General features: G+C 42.0%; 1 protein-coding gene across 1 annotated transcript in view; it reads right to left on the reverse strand.

The window, feature by feature from the left end:
* Positions 1-639: 639 nt before the first annotated feature.
* Positions 640-16,800, reverse strand: part of LOC142368927 (uncharacterized) — a 40,175-nt gene continuing 24,014 nt past the window's right edge. The window contains exons 3-4 of the mRNA XM_075451139.1: positions 10,756-10,938; positions 640-2,563 (exon numbers count right to left, since the gene is read on the reverse strand). Coding sequence (XP_075307254.1) covers positions 1,841-2,563; positions 10,756-10,920 — 888 coding nt within the window. The 5' untranslated portion in view covers positions 10,921-10,938 and the 3' untranslated portion in view covers positions 640-1,840. The remainder of the gene's footprint in view (positions 2,564-10,755; positions 10,939-16,800) is intronic.

A 16,800-nucleotide genomic window follows, 5' to 3' on the forward strand; every position in this document is an offset into this window, starting at 1 on the left:
GTTGTGAGAGCTTCTTGGTCCTCACAGTGCCTCTTAATTCAGAACAGGTGGACAGATACTGAGATCATGTGACACTGCACACAGGTGGACCAGCTGTAACCAATTATGTGATTTCTGAAGGTAATTGGTAGCACCAGATCTTAATCAAGGGATGAAAATACATGCACACCCCACTTTTTTTATTGGAAAATATCTTTGTTTTATTTCACCTCACCAATTTGCACTATTTTTGTAAGTCTGTTACCTGAACTGAAAAAGATAATCAAGTTAAATCATAGGTTGTACTGTAGGAAAATAAGAAAAATGGCATTTAAACTGATACTTTCACATGCAAACAGAAAGGCTCAAGTCAGGATTGGAACCAGGAACCCTCTGCTGTGAGGTGACGGTGCTGACCACACCACCGTGCAGCCCATTAATACAAATTAAATTAAAAATAATTGTTCAAAGTTTCTGCACTGGACGATTTTCTGTATGCGAGACATTTTACTTTGTCATAAAGGGACCAACAGCAGCAGCAACACAACCAAGAGCAGCCCACAGCGCAGGTTGTTCCCCACATTTATGAGATGTTGACAGAGCTGTGTTCAGACCACCCGACCGGAAACAGCTCAGGAACGTACGACTTCTCACAAAAAATGTTTTGGAATTCATTTTTTTTTCTTTATTATTTTGTAAAACAACAATTTAATCAAAAATGACAAAAAACAACAACAAAAACCCCAACATGTACCAGCTGAACATTTTTTATACGCTTTTTTTTAATGAACACTTTTATGCCTTTAATGGACAGGACAGTTCTGAAGCCTTTTATAAGCCTTTCAGTTCAGGCTCTTCTTCAAGCAAACCAAACTACACCGACTCAAAACGGAAAATGACCTTCGACCTCCCTGGAACCGATTCATCCAAACTCCACACACCCAAAGACCCAGCTGGGATTGGGATTTATCTATTTTCTAGCATTTGTTTTTGTTTGAACTCTTTACTCCCAAAATAAATGTTGAGTTATCTTCAATATTTGTCTCAGGCTCTCTGTTATCCCTGCCGAACCACAGTCTTTTGAAATGAAGAGGTCTGTATCCACAGTTGTATTATATGAGATCGCTGCTTGTGCTTTTTTGTTTGTTTGTTTGTGTGTTTGTTCTCTGCTTGTCTGCTTCCTGGTGCTTCTAAGGTTGGATTCCCCACAAAAGCCGTGAATCGTCTTCAGTTTTGTTTTTACAGGTGTAGCAGCTGGTTGTCGGATTTTTCATTGTTTTTTTATGTCTGTCTCTTTATGTTTCTGTTCCTTTTTTTTTCTCTTCTTCGCTCTCCCTCTCTCTCTGTCCCCCGGTCCGTTCGGCACTATCACACTATGATATCATATTAAGTATTGTAACAAAAATAAATAAATAAAAATGAAGAGTTGGTGGGCATCAAGGGGAGCTTTACATTCATAAAGCTTCCCTTGGCATAGCAAATGTGTTTGGCAGAAAACGGTGTTCAGATTACAATTCTGCTGCCATAATGCTGGACAGGACAAGGGAAAAAAAAAAAAAAAGTCTGATTGTAATTTAGGCAATAATCCGATCCGATTCTTAGTCAGATTAAGGTTCAATAACTCAGTCTGATTGTAGTCTGATTAAAAAGTCTGATGAAAAAAAAAAAAAAAGAAATGAAGAGGTCAAAATTGAATGTTGTAGGGGAAAACACTAGTCAAAGCAAAACTAATACGGCTCCAAAATTTATATAAATGTACTTGTTCGCCTCAGTGAGAAATAACGTGCCTGTGAGCACTGGGGGCTGGGCCCCCCTGAAGACCAGATCCTAAACTCGCCCCTGCTCATATCTGCGTTTCCTGTCATTCTGCTGACGGTTCCAGCTTGACCCCACTGCTCCCCTCAGCCGGTCGTTCCGCCTGCTGCTGGTAAACATCCGGCGACTCCACCTTCACACCCATCCACTTCCGGAGCTTATCCCTCCATTTGTGACCGCGTCTGTGATCTGCCATCTCAAGCCCAGTGGAGAGGACCGCTTCACATCTCTCACATTTGTATCCGGCGTGAACTCGCTGGTGGAGTTTTAAACCGCCTTCGTTCCTGAAAGCTTTCCCACACTGACCGCAGATCCTCGGTTTCTCTCCGGCGTGAATCAATATGTGGTAATCCAGACCTCCTTTCATGGAAAAACCTTTCCCACATATATCACAGCTGAACGGTTTCTCTCCAGTGTGCGTGCGTCTGTGGGCCTGTAATGAACCTGATGAGACACACCGTTTCCCACAGTCGTCACACTTGTACGGCCTCTCTCCGGTGTGATATCTCTGATGCAGCACCAGGCTGCTCAATAGTGAGAAGGCTTTCCCGCACTCGCTGCAGCTGTACGGCTTTTCTCCGGTGTGAATGCGTTCGTGGGTCTTCAGTACACTTCGCACTTTGAACGTGGCCCCGCACTCGGTGCAGCTGTACGGTCGCGCTTCACTGTGAACTATCTGATGAGCTTTTAAACTGCTCGACGACTTAAAGCTCTTATCGCAGTGCTGACAGCTGTGATGCTGCAATCCACTCTTTTCTTTCTTCCGTTTCTGTAAAACACAAAGAGAGACGATTACCCACAGCATCTGGCTCAATAAAGGGGCAAATAGTTCATCCACATGTTTCAGTTCTGACAAACAAAAACGCCACCGAACTTTAAAATCAGTGCAGATGCAGCTGTTTGTGGAAGCTAACCCTGATGATGTTGTTCTTTTATAAAAAGTGTTAATATAGACTCATAATATATCAGCTTAAAGTGCTGAAAGGACGACGAAAAGCTATTTCACAGTCGATTTATTATAGAGCATGGATGGTTACCATTGGCCGGCACCATCCCATAAACTAAGACTTTTTATTAGGGCTGGGCGAGTCAACTTGTTAATTATTTAAATATATAAATAAATCAATATTTTATATCGCATATTTTATAATATTATATAATATTTATATAATGATATAATATTTTATCGAAATAAAATATTTTATATCGCACATTACCGCAGGTTTTAATATTTTTTTATTACTGTAAAACGCTGTCGCTCACAGGCTTTTATTTTTTTAAAGTCTGTTGCTCAGAGGCTTTTATTTTGTAAAAGTCTGTTGCTCACAGGCTTTTATTTTGTAAAAGCACGTTGCTCACAGGCTTTTATTTTGTAAAAGTCTGTTGCTCAGAGGCTTTTATTTTTTTAAAGTCTGTTGCTCACAGGCTTTTATTTTGTAAAAGTCTGTTGCTCAGAGGCTTTTATTTTTTTAAAGTCTGTTGCTCACAGGCTTTTATTATTGTAAAAGTCTGCTGCTCACAGGCTTTTATTTTGTAAAAGTCTGTTGCTCACAGGCTTTTATTCTGTAAAAGTCTGTTTCTCACAGACTTTTATTTTGTAAAAGTCTGCTGCTCACAGGCTTTTATTTTGTAAAAGTCTGCTGCTCACAGGCTTTTATTTTGTAAAAGTCTGTCGCTCACAGGCTTTTATTTTGTAGAAGTCTGTTTCTCACAGGCTTTTATTTTGTAAAAGTCTGCTGCTGTCTGCTGTGGAACAGGAAAAGAAAGTAATCGGTGGATCCACCAAACATGGAGAAGGGTACGGAACTTTTACTCGGCCATTTTCATTTTAAAGTTCTTCCAGACGGCGGAGTCGACAGAACCAAAGTCATCTGTAAACACTGCCAAGTTGAATTGTCTTCTCAGCGTAGTAGTTCCAGTCTAAAATATCACTTAAAGGCAAAACACACAACTGATAGCAGCAAGTCATTCAAGGAAACAGACAGTGGAGCGAGGCTTCTACATAAAAACTACAGAAAGATGCTGATGTTAAAAGTGTGTTTGCACAACAAATGTTATGGCACTTTCATTCATATGGCAGCACATTTAAAATAAAGCTAAATGCTAAAAGCTATACGCTACTTTTGGATTCATTTTTGGATTCTGCGTACAAATGCGATTAATCAGGGAAATCATGTGATTAATTAGATGAAACACTTTAATCGTTGCCCATAATAAACTGAAAGGATCGGATTATTGGCTAAATTACTATCAGACTGAGTTATTAAGTGCATGTAGACACGCTTTGTGCCTCTGATCCCATTCATTCACCGCCAGATATCCAAGGAAAATTACCCTGGCTCAGCTCAGTCTGATTTTAATTTAGCCAATAATCCGATCCTTTCAGCTTATCATGCTAACCTCAGGCAAAAATATCACGGTTTCACAGTATTATGATTAAAGCTCTGAAATGTGTATTCAGAATGTCTGCATTTAAAAACAAGAAAAATAAAAAACTTTTCCATTGAACAGTCTTTTATTTTTAAACAATAGAACATGCTGGTCATTAGTAAATATGTATTTAAACTAAATAATTAAAAGAATGACTGAATTCTTAAATAAAAAATAAATAAATGCAGTCTGTCCTTTAACTAAAGCTAAACCTGCAACTCAAGTCACAAGTTTATGAATTATTTTTAGTGGGAAAAATTAAATGCAGACTTAACCTGCGGCTCAAGATCAGAACAAAAATAACTGAAAAAAGTAAAAAGACTTCAGCTAACTGTCAGGAAACAATTACCCCTTTAAGAGCAGCATCATGTCCTCATTTCTCTTTAGCCCCTTTCACACTGCGACCCGCTACCTTAGTGGGTCCAAATTGCACCTTCGACCCGCGTCGAGCAATGTGAACGCTTGGCGTGTTGGTGACCCGTGTCGCCTGAAGCCGAGTTCAGGGGGCGTGGCCTAGTGGCAGAGCGTCAAACGAAACACATAAAATGCTGGGCGTGTACAATGACGTAGGCACAAGCCATGCGTCGGAGGTAGGGTTAAATACACCTCGAGGACTCGTTTTTGCAATTGTATATGCAGTTCATGGAGATGTTATTTTACGGGGTGTGGATGGTTACAACGTGGGATGCCGCCGAAGAACATATGCGGAGAATACAAGAGCACTATAGTCCCCGACATGTGGCGGTAAATAACGTCCTCTGCTCGGAGGCTGAGGAGCTCGCGGACCTCCTTGTCTCCCCAGTTGGCCATATTAAAAAATGTCTCGAACTTGTAGTAAAACAGAGTGAAAGTTGTCCTCAGCTGTCGCTGTTGTTCTGAATCAGGTGTCCATTCTGTCTTTTAAACTCCTCACACCACGCCCACGTCCGACCCGCGTCGATTGCGTTCACACCAAACTCGGCTCGGCAAAAAGACTAGGGTCCGACGCGGGTCGAAAGGCGAGTCGAGTTGACGCAGCAGCCCGGGTCGGCAGTGTGAACACAACAGCGGACACGCTAAATTCATGGATTAAACGCGGGTTATTCGGCAGTGTGAAAGGGGCTTTTTGTTTACTGAGTCTCTTTGAGCCCACCTGACTGCAGCTCCCCCATCTGTCCAGCAGGGGGAGCAGCCTCCTCAAAGCCACTTCCACTGAATGAAACAGCAGCAAATTCCCCAAAGTTCTGCGTCTCCATCAGTGAGTTCTGGGAGTTGTCGTGGTAACCGTGCTGTTTGAGTCTAGAGATGGGATTGATGGCTCTTTATGGCTCGTTCCTTTCAAAGAGCCGTTCAAAAAACTGGCTCGTTTGGCTCTTCTTTTTTTTTAAAGTATTTTAGGCTTATAATCAATTTCCGCCATGTCCGCTCGTACCCATGGTTACTCCAAAGATTTTCTTAGTCCTATTTGACCGTCTCTGGTTATTCCACAAACGCAAAGTCCTGCACACATTTGGGAATGCGGCAGAAATCATACATATTAGAAGAACTGTCATTTTAACACGCCATCTCCATTTGAAATCAAATGTAGCATGCTTGAAAACACAGTATGTAGAATCTTGGATGTTAAGTTGCAGTATTTGATACAATGAATATGGTTCGTTTGTTATTGCCATTTTATAGAATTCTGAGAAAGCCAAGTTTCCCTTGACTTCCACTGGGAGGCGCCAGTAGCCAGTAAATGGTGATGCACGCATTGTAAATAACCACTGCTCACTCAGACACTCACTGCTCATGTGAAGGGCACGTGCAAGCTGCCTGCGCCCCCCCCCCACAGTCGTAGTTGTCCTATGTGGGGGGAATTCGCATGACAAAAAAAAAAAAGAACGAGAAATAGAACGGCTCCCGCGGCTCTGGATTCTAATTGGTCCGTCCTGTTTGTAGTTTTCTGGCAAAGTTTGACTACGTGGCAAAAAAATAAATAAATAAATAAATAATTTTTTTTTTTAAACAGACGGGGGGGGGGGGGGGGGGCTACTTTCTCTGACAAGACGCGATATGAAAGATAATAAAATTTAAAAAACGCACGGCCTTCTACAGTGTAAAGTTGTGCACAAAGTTCATTACACTAATTTGAGGCCTTCTCGGATTTACCCCCATATAACCGATTCCTGTAACAGGTGCAAACAATCCCCAGCCGGCCGTTCCCATATGTTTTGGTTTTGTCCCAGGCTCGCCACATTTTGCTCTGAAATCTTTAAAACTCTTAGCACGGCTTACAACACTACTGTTCCTCCGGATCCCCTCCTGGCCCCGTTGGGTTCCCCCCTGCAGCCTGAAGTTAATCTAAAGTTATGCAAACTGTTCTTGCATTTGCCACTTTGCTGGCCGGGCGACTCGTACTTCTCAATCGGAAACACCCTCAGCCTCCGTCTCACAGCAGGTGGCTGAAAGAGGGGCTGCTGTCCATTAAAAGAAAGCTCAGATGTTCCCTCAAAGGTTCCTCAGGTCCCTTTGAAAAGACTTGGAGACCTCTCTTAAACGATAGTGAATCTTTGACATCTCTGCCTGACTGCGACGACTGAGCCCCCCATATATTTATTTATTTATATTTTATTTAATCTATATTCTTTTTTCATTGTTTTTTTTTTATTATTATTTTTTTTTATGTTTTTATTTAAATTTACTAGTTTACTTTGTCATTTTCCATATTCATGTGTTTGTATGCGTTTTGTACTGCTTATATGTTGATATTGAATTCGTAGAACTGTTCTGTTGCGTGGGGTGGGATTGTGGGAGGGATAAAAATATAAAAAAACTGGGAAAAATGATAGAATGGAAGGCTTCTCTGCTACATTTCTACCTGTGAAATTGCTTCCAATAAAGAAAGTCTATAAAAAAATAAAAACGCTCATACCGCAGGGACGATATGAGAGAAAAGTTTTGTGGTTTTGAAACCGGTAACCATGGATACCTTCAGTGCCATGTAAAGCTGGATTTATAGGCCCAGTTTCAGGCGTCGTCGTGCACCGGTCGAACAAACCAATCAGAGACCGGCTCAGTCAGGAGGTGCATCTGTACAGCAGCTGCAGGAAACTGCAGGGAAACAGCACAGGGAGCAACGTAAACTCCCAGAACTGGTGCACAGAGATGGGCAGAACTTTGGGGAAAGAGGGAGAGTTCTGTAAGAATGTGTGGAAGAAGCTACGGGACAGATACGTGAAGGCAAAGAAGAGGGCAGAGACTCCCAGTGGGGATGCCTGAAGGCAAAGAAGAGGGCAGAGACTCCCAGTGGGGACGCCTGAAGGCAAAGAAGAGGGCAGAGACTCCCAGTGGGGATGCCTGAAGGCAAAGAAGAGGGCAGAGACTCCCAGTAGGGATGCCTGAAGGCAAAGAAGAGGGCAGAGACTCCCAGTGGGGATGCTGGGGGGCTTCAGACCTTCACCTCTTTTAACTGCTCACAACACAATGGGACAGTTCACACCTTTAGAGGAACACAATGGGGGGGGGCAGAAGTGAGAATCTCTGCGTCTGCACAGTGAACTCCACCTTTGTTTGCTGATGCAGATTCAGGCAGATCAAAGACAGACGTGGGGGGGGGGGGGCAGATGAAAGACAGACGGCTCCTTCCTGCAGCGTCACACTTTACAGCCAGCAGACCTCACAGAGATGTACAAACCCCCAATTCCATTGAAGTTGGGACGGTGTTTAAAACAGCAGACAACGATTTGCAAATCTTTTTTGGCCTACATTCAGTTGAATACATTAAAAGACAAGATATTTAATGCTCAAACTGATAAACTTTGTTGTTTCCTTGCAAATATTCACTCACGTTGGATTTTGATGGCTGCAACACGTTCCAAAAGAGTTGGGACAGGGGCAACAAAAAGACTTGGAAAGTAGAGAAATGCTCCAAAAACACCTATTTGGAGCGTTGCATTGATGAACAGGTTACTTGGAAACAGGTTCGTGTCATGATTGGGTATAAAAAGGACATCCCAAAAGGCTCAGTCGTTCACAAGCAAGGATGGGGCGAGGTTCACCACTTTGTGAGCAAATAGTCCATCAGTTCCAGAACAACGTGCCTCAACGTGAAATTGCAAAGAATTTGGGGATATCATCATCTACAGTCCATAACATCGTCAACAGATTCAGAGAATCTGGGGACATCTCTGTACGTAAAACCCACATCTAATGTTCCCAAACGCCTATTGGTTGTTGTGAAAGGAAAGCTGATGTCACACAGTGGTAAAAATGCTCCTGTCCCAACTCTTTTGGAACGTGTTGCAGCCATAAAAACGTGTGAATATCTCTAAAGAAATAATAAAGTTTATCACTTTCAACATTAAGTATCTTGTCTTTTATTGTATTCATTTGACTTTAGTCAGAAAGGATTTGCAGATCAATGTCTGCTGTTTGTACATGCTACACACCGTCCCACCTGCGATGGAACTGGGCTTTGTATAGAATTTATTTATCCCACAACGGGGAAATTCACTGTGGATCTGTTTATAGCTGAACTTTATTCTCTATTTTTATTCTGTTTGCTTGTTTTTCCTTTAATTGTTTACATATATTTGATCTTTTATTCTGTACGCTGCTGCAACACAATAACTTCCCAAACTGGGATGAATAAAGTATTTATCTAAACACGGTTTATGTTGCAGAATGTTTACACTTTTATTCCTTTCCTGCTGCCCCTGTGGGCTGAATAAAGGATTCATATTCATGAGGACCGGAAGCATCAATGGAACCAGAGGGGGGGGGGGGGGGCAGACAGACCCCCACTGAGCTGCCCCCCCCCAGGCCAGCTGGTCCAGTCCAGAGTCCAGACTAAACATGGAGAAGCAGCATTTAGCTGTTATGCTGCAAACAAGTGGAACAAACTGCCAGTGGAGATTAAACTTTCACCAAATGGAGACATTTTTAAATCCAGGTTAAAGACATTTCTGTTCTCATGTGTCTATGCAGGAAATCTGCACGCTATCTTTGAACTTATCTGGACTGTTGCTGGTTTTAAATTCATTTAAATGATTTTATTTGTTTCTCTTTATATTCTTTTATGTATTTTTAATGCTTCTTGCACTCCCTGCTGCAATGCTTTTATAGGGCTCGGGCACACGCGTTGCATTCTGGGATATGGTCGCCATATTGGAGGCACAATCTCGTAAACAAACCCTGAGGCAAGACGGAGATTAAGGAAAAAAGAGTGAGAGAAAAGTGAGAGAAAAGCATGTTAAAATGGAAGAAAGGGTGTGGGATATACCAGGATACATTACAGAAGGAAGCCAGAGATCGGTACATACAGAAGATTGGCGTTATAAACGGACTGGACCCTTATGAAATACCGAGCAAGGAACGGAGTGTCGACGAAGATTTACTGCCTAAGTTCACCCTTTTGGACATAATTGCGTATATAGTATGTGGTGTCAGTGCTTATACTTTGCAACAGTTTCAATTCTAATGACACTTTACACTTTTGTCATGTTACTCTACTTGTAAATAAATAATGAAACACACACACTTGGCTGTATCTCAAAGCATATTTATTTCAGACGACTTCAACTGTGCACAACACTCCTGCTCATGGTGGTCAGAGTACAACATACAGACACAATCTTGTCAAAGAATGTTTTGTCTTCACCTTCGCATGGCAAAACTATGTTGATAGGTACTTTTGCTGACAAAAAGGTGTTTCTGACAGTTCCAATCGCCCTTTCCATGTGAATTTGGAGATGGATTTTCCTTGTATTTTCCACATTAAATTAAGATTAAGATCAGATATATTGTCATGTATACATGCATACACACGAAATGTGTCCTCCGCTTTTAACCCATTGAGACATCCCTTGCTTCCCACTGACAGTGTCCTGTTGTGAAGGCGGGGATCTTTACCTCAGCACACAAAAGTCTGTAACTTACCAGAATGAAAATGCAGAGAACACACTCTCATCCACACCGGGATTGAGTGGAAAGTTATGCTTGGTCGTCTTACAGCAGCGATCCATGCTAGTCGACGACGCTTTGTTATCTCGGACACTTGGTCTCCGTGGGTGCGCCTCCAAGCAGGAAACCGGTAAAAAGATAAACCATTTACGATCCCCCCCCCATTCCTGTCACGGCTTACGCTATTGCACCCCACGACACAGCAACGTGCGACCATAGTGGCAAAGACAATAAGTAAAATAGATAAACCAACGAAGAAAGTTCCGAGAGCAGGCGGGAGTACGTCTGCGCGCAGTGGAAAACAATGTAAACAAAACAGTTCTGAGCCTCCAGTATGGCCGCCGCTCACGTAGTGACGTCACGTGCCCGAGCCCTATTTTATGTAAAGCACTTTGAACTGTTTACAGTTTATAAACACTGTTTATAAATAAATTTGATTTGATTTGAGCACATCTGGATCTGCAGCTCACAGAGGAGACGGAACCAGGAAACACTTTGCTGTTTCTAACCAGGAAAAACACAAAAACTTTGATACTTTCTCCCACATTTAACGGAAAAGCAGAAGCAGCCTCCGCTGCTCCTCGTGTCTTCAGCCCGCTGCACACTGACCTTTTTCCCGGTGGAACCGGAGGAGGAGCCGGCTCCGCTCCTGGTGGAGGGGTCCCGCTCCTGGTCCCGCTCCTGGTCCCGGTCCCGCTCCTGGTCCTGCTGCTGCTCCTGGTCCCGGTCCCGGTCCCGCTGCTCCATCCCGGTCCTGCTCTGGTCCTGCTCCATGCAGCCCAGCAGCTCTGACTGATGAGCCGCAGCAACAAAATTTCACCTTAAACTTCCAGCTGAGCTCTGCTGCGCATGCGTGAGCGCAAAACCACACGCTGCATTCACAGTACCTCGGAAATAATTATACATTTTCTTTAAAAGCGCTTTTCTAAACACTCAAAGATACTTTACATAAAAACAACAACACAATATAAAATATTCCTCTAAAAGCACATCAGACTGAGGTTAAACATTAAAAACTATTTTAAAAAGTTGTGTTTCTGTCAGAGATTTGAAGGTGGAGTCAGTTCAGTCCTGATGTGTTCAGTTCAGTCCTGATGTGTTCAGTTCAGTCCTGATGTGTTCAGTTCAGTCCTGATGTGTTCAGTTCAGTCCTGATGTGTTCGGGGAGAGAGTTCCAGAGGGGGGGGGGGGGTGGGAGTGGGGGGGCAGAGGTGATGCTTCATGTGTTGATTCATTCAAGAAAAAATAAACATACAGCACAGAGAGTTTGTGTTTAATTTGTGTGTTTCTGATTTGGAAAGCAGGAGTTCCGTATTTCCGGTACTCCTTGAACGCAGCAGATGTGTGACCTGGAAACAGTTAAAGAGAGATTACTTCCTGCTGGTGGGAACACGTGACATCTTTTTACTCTGAAAGGCTGGATAAATAATGACTTCCTGCTGGCTGAAGTTATGGGAGGAAGAAAAGGACGTTGGATGTATAAAATAAAAAGGAAAACAGGGAAAATGAGAAGATCAGAAAGAAGAAGGAGAGAAGAGACAATTATGACAAGACTTAGAAGTGGCAAGGCAAGGCAATTTTATTTATAGAGCACAGTTCATACACAGGGCAATTCAAAGTGCTTTACAGCTACAAAAAATCACAAGAAGGCAATAAAACCATTAAAAAGGAATAAAAAATAAAATAAAGAAATTAAAAACCCATTAAAATAATCATTAATTAATTAATTAAAAAGTGTGGAGTGCAGATAAAATACTTTCAGGTGTCATATGCACAGCTAAACAGAACTGTTTCCAGCCTGGATTTAAACATTGTCAGAGTTGAGGCCTGTCTCACATCTTCTGGAAGACTGTTCCAGATTTTAGGGGCATAAAACTGAAACACAGCCTCACCTTGTTTAGTCCTGACTCTGGGCACCAGCAGGAGACCCCTCCCTGGGGCAGGAGACCCCTCCCTGAGGCAGCAGACCCCCTCCCTGGGGCAGGAGACCCCTCCCTGGGGCAGGAGACCCCTCCCTGAGGCAGCAGACCCCCTCCCTGGGGCAGGAGACCCCTCCCTGGGGCAGGAGACCCCTCCCTGAGGCAGGAGACCCCTCCCTGGGGCAGGAGACCCCTCCCTGGGGCAGGAGACCCCTCCCTGAGGCAGGAGACCCCTCCCTGAGGTTCTCAGAGCCCGAGTTGGTTCATATGGCTCTAACATGTCAGAGATGTACTTTGGCGCTTGACCGTGAAGAGACTTGTACACAAGCAGAGCTGTTTTAAAGTCTATTCTCTGAGCGACAGGAAGCCAGTGCAGAGACCTGAGCACTGGACTAATATGGTGGTATTTCCTGGTTCTAGTCAGGACTCGAGCAGCAGCGTTCTGGATGTACTGCAGCTGTCTTACAGCCCGTTTAGAGAGCCCAGTGAGCAGGCCGTTACAGTAGTCTAACCTGCTGGAGACAAACGCATGGATCAGTCTCTCTAAGTCTGCTTTAGACACTATTCCTTTGATTCTGGCAATGTTTTTTAGATGGTAAAAAGCTGCTGATGTTACAAATTTAATGTGGCTGTTAAAGTTCAGGTCTGAGTCCAATATTACCCCGAGATTTCTAACCTGATAGTTAGGTTTTAGAGAGAGAGTCTCAAGGTGACTGATAACACTTTCTCTTTGTTTCTGTGGGCCACAGACAATGATTTCAGTTTTGTCTGAGTTTAGCTGGAGGAAATTGTTTTGCATCCACACACTGATCTGTTCCATGCAGCGACACAGTGTATCTACAGGCCCGTGTTCTCCTGCCGTCAGTGACACGTAGATCTGAGTGTCATCTGCATAGTTGTGGTAGGACACATTATAGCTGCGTATTAGCTGGCCTAGTGGAAGCATGTACAGATTGAACAATACGGGTCCCAGGATTGACCCCTGGGGAACCCCACAGGTCATAGCCATTTGGTCTGAGACACAGTTACCAATTTCAACAAAATATTTCCTGTCCTCCAGTTGTCTCCAGTTGTCCAATCTCCAATTGTTTATTTATTTATTTGTTTATTTAGCAGGGACAATGCACAGCTCATTATCAGTACCAGAGTTAGCTATAAGCTAATTTTCATCTGTAGTCCCTGGGCAGGAAACAGAGGATCTCTGTCAAAAGGAAAACCTAACAAAAACAGTAACACACAATTCTACAACAATAAAACACAGCAGCATAATACAAACAGTAAAATCACAACATTAGGACACAACAACAACAACAACAACAACAGTAGGACACCATAACAACAGGACATCACAACATTAAGACAACAGTCTATGCATGATGGGTACATGCTTGGGTTGATTTCAGCCATGACTTCATCTTACATTTAAAAACAGCAAAGGTGTTCCACTGTCTTATCTGGCTCGGTACTGAGTTCCAAGACTTTGTGGCTCTAACTGAAAATACGGATGTGCCAAACTCAGTGGATCTGTGCTGTACTACACAGTCCCCTCTGTTGGACGTTCCAGAGTGGTGTAAAAAGAGAGTGGCGACACTCCCACAGACTTCTATAGAAAGAAAGGAATGCGGAAGTCACGTGGGTCACGGAGACGCCACAGTTCCAAACAACGGACGCAGCTCCGTTAACCTCAATTGCTCGTCAAGAACAATTACTGGTAAGTTAATAAAATAACAGCATTTTAAACGTTTTTTTACATTTTTAAGCATTATCTATCAGAAGTATACTCTTAGACATCGTTATTTTTACATTTGGTTATCATGAAATGTCGATGTTGATGTTAAAAATGGAATGGATTTAGGGACCTAGCTTAAAGCTTGGTAACGGAGGCTAACGTGAGGTAATTAACGTGATCATTTCACTAAAGTCCGTTAACTTTTTATTGTCAGGTGACATTGTGTAAAGTTGTTTTGATTGTTAGGTTTTAAAACATTACCAAAATACTATATATTTAATACATTTTTGGTATTTCTGACGTATTTTCTCCGGTAAATTGATTAAATTACAACATTTTTGGCATAGTGAGGCATTAGCTGACTGGTCTTTAATTAAGTAAGTTTTTTTCAGCATGACTTTGCAGCTGTGATAATAAATTTATTAATTTCTCTGTTGTTGTCAGGGAGGTCAGCAGATGTGGTGCTCGCTGCTGCCATGGATCAACCCTTAGGACTTCAGAACTTTTCTACAATGTCCAAACCCTTGAATTTGATCAAATACAGTTCATTGTTGCAGATTAATCTACCCAACAGTAGAGATAGCAGTAAAATAACTTCTTTATTAAGGCTTGTTTTACATGTTCTATGATGACATTTTATAATAAAATGTTAAATCTGTTTTGTTTATTTTTTTCACAACTGACACATTTATTTTGTCATTAATATGGTTTTAACCAGAAAAAAAGTTAAATTCATATTTTAATCCATCCATTCATTATACCCGCTGAATCCGTCGATCGGGTCGCGGGAGGGGGGGGCTCATTGTCCATCTGACACCAGAGAGAACAGACAGACTGAATGACATCTTCTACAGATAGAGTGTTTGGGACAACAGGAGTAAATCCTGGGAACAGACAGTAACATCATGCTCTGTTGAAGGATGTAGATCTGAAGGTAAGCTGGACCACTGGCATGATTCAGTATAAAGGAGGACGAGGTAGCTGCCCCCTGCTAGCATGCAGGGGTACCCTCTACGATTTAAAATGGTGATAAATGTGTCTCTGTGCTCCAAAAAAGAAAAACGTTGATTAAAATACATAGTCGGTGAAGTGATCAATGCACATTATGGGTCAATATTTACCGAAAATTGCGTCGTAAATGTTAAAGTTATCGTTTTTGTGCTCCGTCCCGCTAAAACCCGTTCAAACTGACTGACAGCGCTGTGATGTTTGGAACTCCGGAGGCTCACATGAACCACGTGACAGCCCTAGCGGCGACTTCAAAGCGTGTCGCAACTCTGTATTACTCTATAGCTCTGGGACGTTCTAGTTCTCCTTCCATTGTCTGAGTGCAGTGACACAAACTCATTCAACGGAGGAGCGGCCAAATTGTTAATTATTTTGTAAACTAAACATACATCAGCAAGAAACAAAAAGCTGTCAAAGGTCATGAGATTATGCCTTTGAATGATTTTACAGTGGTGATATTTGAATGGCTTTTTATCCAGTACTTTGAGTGTTTGTTTGTAAAGTGTTTGCAGTGGAGCAATTGTTGTTTTCCCAGTTTGTGACCAGCTTGTAAAACAGTAAGAGATGTGTGAAAAGATCATGGAGTGCATGTAAAGTTTTGCTGCATCCAGAGGGAGCTGGTTCCTAATGTACCTAAAATTCCTTAAATTGAATTTGACTGTATTACGCACCTGCTTCACGTGTTTCTTAAAGGAGAGCTGTGAGTCAACAGTTATTCCTAAATATTTAAAATTTGAAACAGTCTGGATCCTTTCTCCATTAACAATGATATCAGGCTGATTTCCGTTTTTTCTATTATAAAAGTACATACATGCTGTTTTGCTGATGTTTAGTGTCAGGCAGGACTCTGAGAGCCAATCAGAAATTTCAGCCGATGCTTCTGTTAATTTGGCTGCCACCTCACATCTGTTCTTTCCATGTGCGAGGATGACCGTGTCATCTGCGTACATTTGGGTGTCAACTTCTGGACATACAAGTGGCAGATCATTTACATATAAGCTAAATAAAAGAGGTCCTAAAATTGAGCCCTGCGGGACCCCAACAGAGCAGCCAATAAAAGATGAGGTACTATCCCCAACTCTGGTGCATTGTTTTCTTCCAGTGAGGTAGGACTCCATCCATTTCATTGTTTCCACAGACAAATTAAAATTGGACATTTTTGAGAGCAGAACACTATGATTAACAGTATCAAATGCTTTGCTCAGGTCCAAAAATACAGCACCTACAGCTCTCCCACTGTCAATATTTGTTTTGATTTTTTCAATGAGGTAGCAGGTTGCCATTTCAGTTGAATGATTTTTCCTGAACCCAAATTGCAAAGGATGAAGTGAGTCTTGTCCTGAGTTTAAAAAGGCGGTTAGTTGTTCAGCTACCACTTTTTCAGCGATCTTAGATACAACGGGCAAGATACTGGTGGGTCTATAATTTTTCACCTCAGTTGGTTCACCTGTTTTAAAAATTGGAACTACAACTGCAGACTTCCATGCATTTGGGAAGGTTGACTGTTTAAATGACATATTAACCAAACGTGCAATTGGAGTGCTGAGGGAGTGATTATTGCTTTTAATAAAAGTTGAGTCCCACTCAAACACATCTTTTGCCTTAGAAGACTTTAAAGTGCTTAGCATTTTTAAAACCTTTCCTTGAGGAACTTCAGTTATGTTAAAAACCGGTTTGGTGTGTTTCGGTGCTGAGATTTGTTTAGATCTTGCACCAAAGGCATGTGACAGATTCTGTACTGAGTCAATAAAATATTTATTAAATGTGGGGGCAATGTCATTCAAATCATTTGTAATAATTCCCTGTATTTTCAGTTCTCGTCCATGTCCTTGATTTTGCTTACTGTCAGTCTTTGTTAACTTATTAATATTCTTCCATATTAATTTGCTATTTCCTTTCCCTTCTTTAATAATAGTCATGAAGAAGTTGGCTTTTGCTCTTCTTAATTCATTAACCACTTTTGGACATAATGGATTGAATAAAAACCTATATATGATA

Source organism: Odontesthes bonariensis, chromosome 19 (genome assembly GCF_027942865.1).
Source record: "Odontesthes bonariensis isolate fOdoBon6 chromosome 19, fOdoBon6.hap1, whole genome shotgun sequence".
Classification (NCBI taxonomy): domain Eukaryota; kingdom Metazoa; phylum Chordata; class Actinopteri; order Atheriniformes; family Atherinopsidae; genus Odontesthes; species Odontesthes bonariensis.